Here is a 13,419-nt window from a genome sequence, read left to right on the forward strand (position 1 = left end):
AACATGGCTGTTGTAAGCAACATATTGGAATAGATCACATGCTGGCAACAAATCCATGGTCTGTTGCAATGGGACTGAACTTGGAGGGGAATTCTTGTGATCCCACATTTCATCTTCTCCCTTAGCATATACATCAATAATGACAGGTTTTCACTTTTCTTGGAAACCACAGAATTAACTGCTTAGAATCCTGGTTCATAGAGAATTTGGCTTGCAGCCTTTTCCACCAACCGCAGGTCCAAATTTCATCCTAGTTTCTGAAAAAGGCATGCCACAGTTCATGGTTCAGACTTAATCACCAACTATGCTTTTCTGCCAAAACAAAAAAATAGTTCATTGGTGATCTGTAATAAAGTGCAGATGGTTAAGTATTTTCCAGGCTTCTTCCTGAACCATAAAACCATGGATTCTTCTGATGTGTGAAACATGCTAATAGCAGCAATTAGTTTGCCTTGTGAAAATTCTCGATGGCAAAAACTTTCTCACCTATTCAACACAGAAATAAGAGTGTTGAACACTGTGCATAATTTCAACATTGATGAATCTACATATGAGGCTCCCCATCATTGCAAGGGTTATTTATCTACTGTACAGAGGTCTAAATTAGAACTGCTTACATAAAATATTTACTTACAGTGTTCATGGCATTTTGCCAGATTTTCTAAGTCATCCACATGATAATAATCATAGCCAGATGTCCCTAGCACTTCAAACGGTAAATAACCTATTATTGGCGGTGCCCTGGATAAAGACACAGAAATTGTTGCTTTATTTCTCAGAAAGGATGTCTACCATGCCATTATTATTTGCACTTATAATCAAGCAAAAATGCAAGAAATCAAATTATAAACAACCAATGCCGTTTAATAGCCACCAAAGGTAACAGAATGCTACCGTTCAGTACTACACTGCAAGAAATGTCACCTGTGATCCAAGAAAAGGAACTTCCATTCTAAGCTATGTCGAGAGGTGAACTCCTCATTGGGTTCTTCAACAGTGCTCATTTCCTAAAAAAATAAAATGTGTGAGCTTCCCAGAACTGGTTTACTCTAATTTTAAATTCTTCTGAAATTCAAACCTTGCAAACATTTAAATATCTTCAAAGTAATGAATAATTAAACAATTTTCTTGCTGTTTCAATGCTGTTTGATTGTGGAATGATTCATGTAACTTGCCAGGCCAACCAACAAATTTTATGCCCATTTTGTTATGACAAGAAAAGCAACCTGATCACCATAAATCCCATGGATTAGAACCAGCAAAGAACCAGACCTACTTCCCTCCCCCAGCAGCCCATTCCTCGCACATTGACCTGAAAGCCATTTGTAGGTTTTCATAATATTCTGGCTGGCTGTTAAAGACATTCCACGAAGCCTTGGGGTACTGCTTTCTCAGCCTCCTGATTTCGTCTAAAGGTCTTCTTTCTTATTATTTTTATTTTATTTTATATTTTGTAGTCCTGCAATTTAGATCTGGAGCAGGGCTTGGGATCTCCTACCAAAGCAGTAGGGCAATCCGGACTGCAGGGTCAGGCTCCTGGTCACCAGATGGGCTACTGCAATATTTGCATTTCAATTGCCCTACCTGAGCAAGCAGAGGCATGACCTAACCAGTCTGGATGACTTCAGCCCCACTGAAGGAGAAGATTCTTTGCAATTAATACAGTGCTACATCATGAAGGGCACCACATTGTGTGGAAGATTGGCTGAGCAAGAACGTTGCTACCATCAGCTTTGTTTGAAGCAGTTGAGTCCCCCTGCTGGAAACAGATGGTGCTGTCAAAATCAACAGCATTATCACTTGGTTGGGAATGTATTCAGCACACATGCAGTGATAAGAGTTAGACGTGGACATTTTTAACCTGCAAAATACCTAATCTGGGGTCATCTCACATGCAGAGTCATTTCCACTAGAGCAGGGCTAGTCAACCTGTGGTCCTCCAGATGTCCATGGACTTCAATTCCCATGGGAATTGTAGTCCATGGACATCTGGAGGACCACAGGTTGACTACACCTGCACTAGAGGATCATTTCCCTGGGACAGTATGAGTATGGCCAACTAAAAATAGGAAAAACTTACATTGCATATTCCAGCAACTGAAATGTTAACAGATCTTAAAAAGACAATTTATATTTGGAAGAGATGAAACTTTAACAAACCTTGATAAACTGAGGCGTAGCTAACCGAACTGTAGCTACAAAACAAACTCTATCTTCATAAGAAGGCCTATGGGGCCGCTGTATGGTTCCTTCATAACCATTATGTGCAGAGTTAGGCACTAAAAAGAAGAGAAAGAAGGAAATGTTACAACAGTTTTAAATAGAGTAAAACAAATCTTAACATATAATTTGTATACCAATTAAGAAAAGTACGCATTATAAGAGACTATCATTTGAAAGGAAATAAAACACAGGACTACGCATTAAAATCCTGAATTTAATAATACTAATTAGTTGTATAATGATAACACTTCCAATGCATTTGGGTTGGATCCAGAGTTTCCATTCTGGTAACAGTGGAGCCTCTCTCTGGCACAAGGAGTCTTCTGCCACTAGAATATGCGCCAGCAACACTTTTTGCATTGCAGGAAGGCTCTGCCATTAGTAGAATGGAAACTTTGAAACCAACCCTTTGTTTAAGAATAACACAGTTTACTAAATACAATACAATTACTGCATAAATCCAACTGATTGCACAATAGTAATATCACAGAATATTTTCCACATGCTCTTCAAGTTAAAATCAGTGTGTTTTAATTATAGGAGTCATCTCTTAATTTGAAAAGCTAAACTGCTGAACATTGAAAATTACCTGATAAACAACAGGAGCTAACTTTGTTGGAGGTATTGCTCTGTAATTACTGAAAACAATTAATGTCCATATCCACATTGCAAACAAGAAGCGAGGAATATTTAAAAGGTGGATTACATTTTCAATTTTTTAATAACATCAGATGTGTTCAGAGTCCAATTAATCTTCAGTTTAAAACTTTACTGAATCACTGTTAGCCATATATTTATTAATCATGTTTGTATGTACATTTATACTGTTTTGTTACATATTACTACAGCCTGAGATAGTTATTTTCACCAGCAGTTATGTGTTCTAATTTCCAGTACAAAGAAATTTGATTAAACTTGGGAGTTTACACCAGACCCACCAAATAGTTTCTGTGCATTAATGAACATTTAAATACTGTTTTAATGACACAAAACTTTATACTCCTAAAAGCAAAAACACCTTAGGTTTTTGCTAAATGAAACAGTCAATTTTGATACTAATGCACCCATTTTTGGAATACATTCACTACTTCATTCCAGCAGAATAATAATTATGAATGTTGTCACCCAATCCTATTGCCCATATCCCAGAGGGGTGGGGGAAATCACTGATGATGGCAAAGTTTTATTTGTGTCTTATTCAAACCTTTGGAACAGAAAAAGACATTTATAATATACATTAAAATTGCACAGTATAAAAAGTACTATAGTAAACTTACTGTTGCTCAAAGACTTGAAGTTTCCTATAAATTTTACATATTCATATGTAGGTGGCTCTTTGGGGTCTATAGTCCCACGGAGCATATGGCAACAGAATTCTAGCTGATTTTTTGCTGAAACAACACATGTAAGATGAAACAGCAGCACAACACAACAAAGCGTTACAACCTGTATAATTTTTCTAACTAAAATAAGCAATTACATAAACAATGATCGAAGGAGCAACCATGTACAGTCAAACCAATAGTCTTAAGAAGTCCATTACTTGTCTCTTTGTGTGCTGCCAGCTCTCAAGCATCTCATATAGCAAGTCTGATATTCTCAGCAGGAGAGGCCAAGGACTGGATCAATACTCTTGTACATATAAAATAGTACATGTAAAATAGTATGCTCTAAAACTGAGGAATACCCCCCTTCCCCCCACAGAATTGTGAATGTTGTAAAAATGTTGATAATGGCCAGTTCCTCATGGATTACTGAATTGTGAAAGATAAACTTTTAAAAGGTTCAGTGGGTCTCTGTACATAACACAAGACCCTAGGATAGTGATTCCCAAACTGTGGGCCGTGGATCACATGTGGTCCTTTGACTCATTGGAGGCGGACCCCGAAGGGCGCCTTCTCCCCTCCCCCGGCCCTTTACTTCATCCCCCCCAGCCCTTTACAACACACTTCATTGTTGTGGCGTGTCTGTATCTTATTTTGAAGGGATGTTTAAACACTACCATAGCGATCAGAGAGCGTTAGGGCAGTGGTTGAGAGTAGAGGAGTAAACTACCCCCCCCACCGGCCTCAGTAAAAGGCGTTGAGTGGTCCCCGGTGAGCAGTCCCCGGCGCTGAGTGGTCCCCGGTGATAAAAAGGTTGGGGACCACTGCCCCTAGAAGACATAATACTCTAAGCAAACATTACAGTTATCCTTTTCAGGTATTTGGCATGTGAAAATAATGTCAGGAACCTCTCAGCCCAACAGAATAAGTCAAAAATTATACTATAACTATGTATTTTATAATGTGCACACTTTAGGACCTCTTGCTGTAGCTAAAAGATAATTCAACTTACTTTTTAAATATTCTGGAGTCAATGAATCACTTTCTAACAAATGAGTGGACAATATTTTATAAACTTCTGAATGTTCTCCCTCTGGGATGAAATTAAATATACTCTGATCCACAAGGTCAGACTAAAAAAGCAAAAAAGAAATGAAAGACAAAATTAAATGCCTTGTGAAATATTATTTTAAAATGTGCAGCGGCCAACAAAGCAACAACTTTCTGATTCCTGAGTCACTCTACAATACTTGTAAAACAAACCAATTTCTGATATAATGACCAAATGTTGCTAAAGACATATACAAATGATAGGAAAAGTTCCACTGTGTTTCTTTAGTCAAGATAACTGCCAGAAATGGGAGCGAGAATCGGCCTGATGAAAAGTCATAGAGAGCTCAAAAGCACATTGTCTGTTCTTTTGCTCGGTCGTCATAAAAGTCAATATATGGCTTTGTTTCTGGGAATCATCAGATTGAAAGATAATGCTTTAAATCAAAAGTGGTGGTATACATCTCTGCCATGTAAGGCCATCACAAATTCACAACTCTTAAAAATTATACTGGTATTTATTGCCTTTCTAGTGCAAATAGTTACCATGACAAGGTTACTAAATTAGGTCATCCAAAGTCTTAAACAGACGCATCAAGTTTTTTAATGCATTTATTTTCTGCAATAGAACCCCTTACCACCTGCCACCACTTCCATTTCAATTAACAACCCATCACGTAGTATAAGCAGCGACTGTCTGGGGTCCAGAAAACCATTTTACGACTTCCACGGTTTAGAAAGGGGGGGGGAACTATTCTTTTTGACACAGAAGGGGCTTTCAAATGATGAAATTAGGGGTGTGATATTCAAAGTAATTTTAAAGAATTGCACTGGACATACTCTTGCATATTACTGCCCTGGCAAAGGGTAGGCTGATTTGGGTAACAGGAGGACAAGGAAGTTATTCTGTCACTAGAAAATTCAATCTGAAGAAGAAGAAGAGTTGGTTCTTATATGCCGCTTTTCTCTACCCGAAGGAGTCTCAAAGCGGCTTACAGTCGCCTTCCCTTTCCTCTCCCTGCAACAGACATCCTGTGAGGTGGGTGAGGCTGAGAGAGCCCTGATATTCTTGCTCAGTCAGAGCAGTTTTCTCAGTGCTGTGGCGAGCAAGGTCACCCGCTGGTTGCAATGTGGGGGAGCGCAGATTCAAACCTGGCTCGCCAGATTAGAAGTCCGCACTCCTAACCACTACACCAAGCTGGCACCCCGTCTAGTATAGATTTTGATGACATCAGCCCTAGCAATCAGCACCCTGCATTTTTGATATTGTAGATGCTTCTATCAGACTCCAGATTGTCCTTCATTAACTGATGATGACTCTATTGGTCACTTTGACAAGCACTTTACTTTTTGCTGCACAGAGCCCATTTTAAGAATACAAAGAACTAACTGAGTGGCACTTTGTGTGTTTACGTGTGCCTGCTAATCAAAAATGCCACTGTAAGAGAGTATGTCTGCATACATATGGCAAGTGGGGGATAAAAATCCTCACCGCATACAAATTACTGAACTCCGTTTCCTACTTAGACGTGTCCAAGTCTGCATGATTGCTCTCAGCTGTTTAAGAAGGCATACTGCAATGTGGAACACTGGCATGGTGTTGCAGGGCTCAGAGGCAGAAGTGAACAGAGCAAGGCATGCAGCCGATACAGTTTAGGCCCTTCGGAAGATTTGGGCCTGCTGCACTTTTGCCACACCCCAAAATCATTTATGCCCTTTGACAACTGAGCATTATATTTTCACAGACTGATATGAACATGGAAGGAAAATAACATACAGATTTCTATGTGTTACGTCCATGTGCCATTACTATTACATCTACCAATAACTACTGTTGTTCTCTGTGGTGGCTGTGTATACTTCTAGAAAAGAGTTGGATGGTTCACACTCACCAAAGCAACATGAGCCTCATTTGTGAGAGAGACAGTAAGACAACAGGACTTACATTCAAAAGAAAGGGAAAAAGCCTTGGAGAAAGATATGCACACTGCTTAAGCTCCAGAATCTTATAAAGCATATGGTAAATTGTTTGCACATCCCATGACCAACTCAGTCTGATAACCTACCGAAAGCAGCTTGTACTTACTGGCAAATGTTCAAGTAAAGGGGTTACACTTTCTGATACGTATATTATACTTCCATCTGTCATGATTGCTAGAAAAAAACCATCAAGAGCCTGAAATTAAACATAGGGAACAGTTACAAAGAGGTAGCTTACTGTACAACTTAGTCAATGTATTTAAAAATATAACTTTTTACTTGAACTAGAAATCATAAACAGTACCTTTTTACAGGAGCATCTTTGATTGAAAAATGTGCCATAATTGTATTTGGACAGATTTACTTCCTGGGACTAAAAATGGCTAAACCCTTTCTTAAACACTGCACCACTCAGACAGTATCTCTCCCCAATAATCTATGAGTTTCCCTTTCTCATTATATTAAATGTGTAATCTGCTCTGAGTTTCCAAAGACAGGGCAGAATATAAATCCCACAATAAATAAAATTAAATTTAAAAACCTCAAGTGCAGCTGACAGACATAAAATGCGTAATGAAGGAAAAGAAGATTAGCTTTAAATAACTGAATGTTGAGAAATGCTAATAATTGAACATTGTCCTACACAAAAGTGGGCCAAATGTATAATACATTCTGGGATAAATATATCAATAGTTGTCAAAAATACCCTCTCCCTGGTCAAACATTTCAAAGGACCTAAATAGCATCCCATGATACATGTAGCTGATGGAAATTACATAACTGCCATGAGAATATACCCCTTCCCACTGTAGCCCACCAATCTCCATGGCTCAATGGATCAAGGTGACATAGCAAAAAGTAGACTGCAACATACTCTTATAATTTAGAAAGAAACAAGTATAATAAAAGTGATACTCATGCATTTTAGAATTTAAAAAATAGAACTACCTCTAACATTAGCTGAGTAAATTCTTCATTACTAAGGAATGTGGGTTTCCAGTCCTGTCGGATTTCGCTGGCATCTGACTGTGCTGTAATTTCTGTAAAAGGGAAACACAATTATCTGCACATTTGTTTATGTTCTAAACAGTATACCTAACTTAGTATGCTGATTTTTTTATGCCTTGGGGCTGACAGATGGATCGCTCTGGAATTTGTTTCATTTAAAAGTCAAGATCTACAGGAGTTTTTACCCTTATTTTTTTTCAAACTACCATAAACCATGCTGTATGAAGAGAGTTTCAAAAGCAATTTGTGATTTGACAGGAGTGTCCATTTTTCCAAGAAAGAAAGTTTCAAAATTCCCAAAGGCTAGCACAAGGCATCTGGATCCTAACTACTGTGACCCACAGCTCAATGGTTAATGTTTGATGATGTCCAAGTTCTGGCTACCGCCTTATATTTTTGATGTAATTTGTTGTCACCCAATGAAGGACATGCACACAGGAATAAAAGCAAAAAGTTTGACTAAATAAAACTAGATATTATAGATTAAATTGAATGGAAGTCTCTGCAACATACAAATCCTATGAATAAATCCCCACAGGAAGAGGAGAGAAAGATTTTTACTCCAAGTCATACTAGAACAGAAGCAAATTGGAGTTCAGCACAGAAAGCTATGGCCAACAGTTAAGAGTGGTTGTAGAGTCAGAGACCTCTTTGTGTTTGCATTTCCTCCAACACATAATATCTATAATTTATGTCAAAATGCTTCTAAGCTCTGAACAAAAACATTACTAGACTCTAAATAATCAGATCAACTAATAGTAGAAAATTGTTCATTGGGAACAATAAGAAATTAGATGTATGCTAATAAATGTGGATGCATACATACACACAACCACACAAATAATCCAGGCATGATGAGTTTGGTGTGTGGGTTCCTCAGTTTTGAAACGTTGCTCTTTAAATTAATAATTATCTCATATAACGCCTAATATTTAGGCTATACTCGCAAGAGCACAGGTGCAAAGTTAAGTAAACTATTTTATGAATTATGGAAAATTCCAGCATAAATATATTTGCTTCAGTACAGTTAGGCAATTTGTTCCCATAAATATTGAGCCACAGACCTAAACGAGAACAAATGTTCGCACCATAAAATACTTGCAGTAATTTCAATGCCCTTGCAAAATCCCAGAATTACCTTTGTGCTTTCGTAAAAAGTCAATGCTCTTCTGCAATACAGTGGATTTGTCCATCTTCCGAGCATTGCCCGGAAGCATGGATCCCAGCTCTTTGATGAGAACATTAAACTGATCTCTGCGTTTCTTTTCAGATTTGTTTCTAGATACTCTAAAGAAAAGAAACATTGTGACAAAATTTACAAAAAAAGTTTTATGCAATTCTGTTAATGTGTTTAAGTGTCCACCCTTACTATATATGCCACTTTCAATAACATATTTGTAAAAAATAACAGGAAAACTTGAGCAACAGAAAAAACTTCGACAAAGTCAGGATGAAGAATAACCGCAATAGTAGGCAACCTAAAGCTTGTGTAAGGACTTTATAAATTAAAGATCTCTCCCCGAAGGCATAAATATATTGTCATTCTTTCAAAAGTACCTAGGAAAAGGATGGGAGACAAGAAAAACTAATCTCTACGCTTGGCAGATTCAGAAAATCACAAGGCACATTTCAAACAAAACCAATTTACATTATTGTTAATCTTTTATTTGCAATATTGCCTACTGCTAGCATGTCCGAAAAACAAGGGATTTGATCCAAAGATCTTTGTATCTAGGAATTATGCCATAGGTAAGGTTCATCTCTATTGAACAATATAGGTTGTCAGTTTGGTCACTTCTCTGCAGAAGCCCTTGTCAAGAGGTGCCTCAAAATCTGTGTTCCCCTTCTTCCCAACAAGAGATCAGCACTGTCGGAGTGGACAGCCTGTTTGGCAATGTGTACACTTCAGAGTGCTAGTTGTGGAGATATTCCCAGCCTCTGCTTTGCATGGGACCCTGTCCAAAGTCTAACAATACAAAGAAGCTCATTTCAAAGCACCGATCAAACTTCGTGACCTTTTTAAATATGTCACAAAATACCTCTTTGCTTTATCCTTGTCATCTTCTTCGACAAGGCCATCAAAAATGCTACCATCATCTCTAAAAGAAAATGAATAAGATTCAGAGTATAGCCTCATGTAACAGTGTTACCTTAATGCAAAAGAAACAAAAATTATGAGAAATAGTCAATGCTCAGTTTTTTCAAAGATAAACACATTTGTATGCTTATAATGTATACTTGAAGGCCTGTGAGCCTGTATGCCATTTAATATCCTCCCAGACACTCTTCCACCCTTCAAGGAATCAGATCAGCCACAACACAGGTCCATTCTTTTTCAGGGATAGTTCCAGCATTATAAAATGGTTGTCATGAGGATGTGCAGAAGACCCTTAGGCAGTTAACTATATAAAGTCAATGTTAACCTTGTAGGAAAACTGTGTAGCTGGTTGGGGGATATCTTCTTTTTTATTTTAATTGTTCAGTCTGTGGGTCATGTTTTCTGTAAGCTCCCATTGTCAGAAAGAAAAGTAGCATAACATTCTCAAAAAATAAAAAACTTGGGGGAATGCCTTAATCCACAAATTCAGTATTTAATTCAAAGTCAAATTTTATTATTACAACATTTGCCGGCCATAACAAGAAACTTTAAAACGATAAATTTAAACCAAATAAAGGATCAGTAAGAACAGATCAGCCAATTGCTAAAAACTATACTAAATTTTCTAACCTTAAATAAAATTGCAGAATATTTTGCAACCTGGATGGCGATGGGGGTGTTATCTCTCTCACTTTATAAATGGAGTCCTTATTCCTCTGATATTGACTGATAATTCAAGATCAAGGTGGCTCAAAGCCATAGAAAGCAAACGAAATAGCCTAGTCATTACCAGCACCTCTTAATCCAAAACGGGATTTAGTAAAATTTATCTAAATGCAAATAATACTGAATTGTTTACCATTGTAACTAAATAGTTTCGGGGAGAAAACACCATTGGTCCATGAGATATAATTTAGTGATCATGTGCATTGCTGTCCTACATTGCTGTTAATATGTATTTTTCGGGGAAGACAACATAGTATTTAATGTTACAAAGATATACTTCAGTTTTCCATTACCTGTCTTTGTAAATCCACTTTAAAACATAATTAATTAACAGACATGCAGGCATATAAATACCAAAACTAGAAGGTAACTTACCTGTCTGCAATGGAGCTCATTTTATGGTTGCTTATGGTAAAGAACATAACATGTCACACTTTAGTCTTGTGGTAGACATTTGTACGTCTTGTCTACGAAATAATGGATACAGAAGGAAATGAAATAATGGATACAGAAATGAAATAATGGATACAGAAGGAAACATCCATGCATTACTCTTTTATTTCCTCAAAATAACATTTCCTACTCCCATTAAAAGCAATAGCATACCATGCAGTAGTCTTTATTTTTTGAATAATCACATCACCAACCAAAAATCCTATTCAAAACTGAAAGGACTTTTGAAAGTAGTTGGCTACATACCAAGGTAACACAAAGAGACAAAAATTCCATATGTTCCAACTTTTGACCACGCATGAAGTAGTTTTTAACAGACCAAGAAGTTTCCAACAACTCTTCTCCTGGTTGATACTATATCCTAGATATCCTAACACAATAGGATATTGTGGGAGGGAGCTGGAAGGGAGCAGAATAGGTCATGCTGCTAGGGGTTTTATAACTGTAATTTTACTGATGTTTTATTGGGGTTTACTGTAAACCGCCACGAGTCTGCTTGGCCCAGAAGTGGTGGTCAATAAATCAAATAATACATATATACATAATCCATCTTATTTTTTACCTTTATACTTTTATAGATGGTAAATATAGATGCTGTAAAATGACTGTTTGCAGAACGGCCTCATGAGAAAAAAAGTGCCATCAAAAATATTGCCAGCAGAATAGCATGAATTTCTAAGTCAGTACTATAAGAAGAAAAGAAAAAAGGTAGTTAATGGAATTCTGCACATAATAAATATTTTACAAAATTATAAGTCCCTTAATTTTAAACACACATTACAAAAATACAATATATTTAATAATGATAATGACAAGGCTACCAAAATGTAAGTACTACTTCAGCACACACAAAAAAGTTATTGAATATCACTTCAGTTTTGCCTGAATAAGATGTGATGTCTAAATGTCTGTTAAAATGAGTTTCATTGCGATCAAAGTGATTTAATTCCAAATACATTAAAACTTTGTATGTCATTGTTATGTTTCTGGTCTCTTTCCCTCAGCTCTAAATACAATTTCGTTCATGCCACATGCATTCCTAGCCCTGTTGCATCTTCATTTCCTCATTCTAAAACTGTCTTTAATTACTATAACTTCACTTTGCAAAACACAAACCTTAAGGCATTCTGCCTGCAACCTCCATATAGAAATGATTGAAGCCAGCAATGAAGATGCATACATTGAGCTGTTCTTGTTTGTGTGTACCTTAGGCTATGTCTCTTGTGCATATATACACATTGGATGTATGCTAATATATTAATACAGTCCACTAAATGCCTAACCAAAGAATGTAAATCTACACGTCTACAGCTGCAATTATGGTAATGATTTCTGCATTGCCTCTGACAGCACTGGGTCATTCCATTACAACTTTTAGTGGCTGTTCCATTGTTAAACCCAAAGGAGTTAACTATGGAGACATGGCCGCAGACTTCCTTCTGCAAATGCCAATGTTATCTTTTTAAAATTCTCCTTAATGCTGCTGTCAATCTCTAGACTCAAATCGTGAATGAAAATCTTGCTGTTGTCAAAGTTCAGAATCGTGAGGAAAGTAAGAGCAAGCTATAGCATTCCTTTCCTCTGTTCTTACCAACTATATATATAGCAAGCAATAGACTAATGAACTCTACCACTGCTATTATTTTCATCTACTTTACTGCTGCTAGCAGTGACTAAAAAAGGAGAGCGCATTTTCTAGGACTACTTCAAAACTCCTTCTAAATATTAGACTGGTACTTTGTGCTCCCAGGAAAGTGAAGAGAATATTTAACTTTCATTTCTAAAATAAATGTGTCTTCTTGCCAGTAGAGCTGCTCAACTAAATTTCTTCTAAAGGGATTTTCATATAGAAATTTAAAAGAAATGAAAACAATCCGCCAGCAGAAGGGGAAAAACATATCGTCAAGAGCATGACTCAAGAGAACCTGCTTGTTTCTTTTTTCCCCCCTGGCCTAATAGCCTACTGTCCTATTGACCTACTTTCCCTGTTAAGGTAGTTAAACCTTTATCTCTAATTTGAACAGCGTTCTTTCTCTTTGCAAACAAATGTATCCACTAATATGCACACTGAGATCTTGTGAAGTCTAGAGTGCAGAAACTGTAAAATAAAGCCAGCATTTAAAAACTTTAAGTACAAGTATCTTGCCAATCATTACACAAGCCTTGACAGACTTTAAAGATCTATCTCACTTTCATTAGCATTTATAGAGTGCTTTCATCAGTATTTATACAGCCTTTTCATTAGCATTTATGCAGCACTTTCATTGTTCACAGAACTAAATTAACTGGTGCCATTGCAGCATTTCAGGAAAGACTGGTGCTCCTTTGTACCAGCACTGAAACTCTAATTGAAGATTTAACACTCAGCTGAAATGCAACATTTCCAGAAACACTGAAGCCATGAGAGGAAAATAGCACTTTTTAAAAAAAGAAATCATTTTGGAAAAACTGAAATATATGTAATACCTACTTTCTAGTCAAACCTAAACTTATTTTCCCGCTTTAAGAACATAAAACATAAACATTTATGACTTGGCACATAAAATTATGCTATGT

General features: G+C 36.9%; 1 protein-coding gene across 4 annotated transcripts in view; it reads right to left on the reverse strand.

Moving 5' to 3' along the window:
- Window positions 1-13,419, reverse strand: part of CLOCK (clock circadian regulator) — a 49,248-nt gene that overhangs the window by 19,467 nt on the left and 16,362 nt on the right. For all 4 annotated transcript variants that reach the window (XM_077302003.1, XM_077302004.1, XM_077302002.1 and 1 more), the window contains 11 exons: window positions 11,426-11,549; window positions 10,786-10,877; window positions 9,626-9,685; window positions 8,725-8,873; window positions 7,527-7,618; window positions 6,685-6,774; window positions 4,561-4,681; window positions 3,501-3,614; window positions 2,161-2,279; window positions 925-1,007; window positions 635-741 (listed from right to left, as the gene is read on the reverse strand). In XM_077302003.1, coding sequence (XP_077158118.1) covers window positions 635-741; window positions 925-1,007; window positions 2,161-2,279; window positions 3,501-3,614; window positions 4,561-4,681; window positions 6,685-6,774; window positions 7,527-7,618; window positions 8,725-8,873; window positions 9,626-9,685; window positions 10,786-10,832 — 982 coding nt within the window. In that variant the 5' untranslated portion in view covers window positions 10,833-10,877; window positions 11,426-11,549. The remainder of the gene's footprint in view (window positions 1-634; window positions 742-924; window positions 1,008-2,160; window positions 2,280-3,500; window positions 3,615-4,560; window positions 4,682-6,684; window positions 6,775-7,526; window positions 7,619-8,724; window positions 8,874-9,625; window positions 9,686-10,785; window positions 10,878-11,425; window positions 11,550-13,419) is intronic.

Source organism: Paroedura picta, chromosome 10, assembly GCF_049243985.1.
Source record: "Paroedura picta isolate Pp20150507F chromosome 10, Ppicta_v3.0, whole genome shotgun sequence".
Lineage (NCBI taxonomy): Eukaryota > Metazoa > Chordata > Lepidosauria > Squamata > Gekkonidae > Paroedura > Paroedura picta.